At 69.2% G+C, this 838-nt stretch overlaps 1 protein-coding gene across 1 annotated transcript in view; it reads left to right on the top strand.

Moving 5' to 3' along the window:
• LOC112109120 (striated muscle-specific serine/threonine-protein kinase-like) overlaps positions 1 to 838 on the top strand; it is a gene marked incomplete at its 5' end in the record, with an annotated part of 69163 nt that overhangs the window by 30443 nt on the left and 37882 nt on the right. The window contains 2 exons of the mRNA XM_026657434.2: positions 181 to 250; positions 356 to 585. Coding sequence (XP_026513219.1) covers positions 181 to 250; positions 356 to 585 — 300 coding nt within the window. The remainder of the gene's footprint in view (positions 1 to 180; positions 251 to 355; positions 586 to 838) is intronic.

Below are 838 nucleotides of genomic sequence, written 5' to 3'. Positions count from 1 at the left end.
CCTTGGGAACGGAGCGGAGCTGCCCCCATCACGGCCCGGAGCAGCCCCCATGTCCCGACGGCTCCCATCAGCGACCCGGGGGGGCCCTCCTGGGCGGGGTGCTCTGAGCCCTGGCTCCGTGGGAAGATCTGTGGGTTTCTGTTGGCGTGTGGGCGTCAGCCCCCACACTGGTCCCCTTAGAGCGCCCCACGCTGCCCCCAAGCTCTGAAGGCAGCTCCGGTGAGGGGCAAACGGCAGCTCTGGGGGGAGGGTGAGCCCAGAAGAGTGGGAGGGACTGTACTTGCCCCACTGGCTTCCAGATGCCCCTGCAGGGCCTGGGCCAGCTGGTGCAGCGGGCGTGTCTTGGCTGTTGCAGCTCCAAGCTGGAGAAGATGCCGTCCATCCCGGAGGAGCCGGAGCTGCCGGAGAACGAGGTGGAGCGCTTCACCATGCCTGACTTCCTCCACCCCCTGCACGACCTGGACGTGGTGGAGTCCAAGGAGGCCGTGCTGGAGTGCCAGGTGGCCGGCCTGCCCTACCCCACCATCACCTGGTTCCACAACGGCACCAAGATCCGCAGCTCCGAGGACCGCAAGATGACCCAGTGTAGGGCTCCGGCCGCGCTGCGCTGGGCCTGCTCTTCCCACGGGTGGGGGGCGGGGGGGTGTCACACCGTGCCCGGCTGCTTCCCCAGCCTGCTCCCCTCGGGGGGGACCCCTCGACCAGCTGCTCCAAGGGGACCCGCCAGCAGAACTGGGGTCAAAGTAAATGGAATCACAGCGCCCCCTGCTGGGAGAGGCCGGGCCGGAGTCACCAGGAGCTCCCCCACACCCAGCGCTCTGCCCCGCTCCCCACAGCG

The sequence above is a fragment of the Terrapene carolina genome, unplaced genomic scaffold (assembly GCF_002925995.2).
Source record: "Terrapene carolina triunguis isolate 2854851 unplaced genomic scaffold, T_m_triunguis-2.0 Scaffold243, whole genome shotgun sequence".
Lineage (NCBI taxonomy): Eukaryota > Metazoa > Chordata > Testudines > Emydidae > Terrapene > Terrapene triunguis.
The sequence above is the reverse complement of the archived record's forward strand: the minus strand, read 5'-3'. Positions and strand labels throughout refer to the sequence as shown.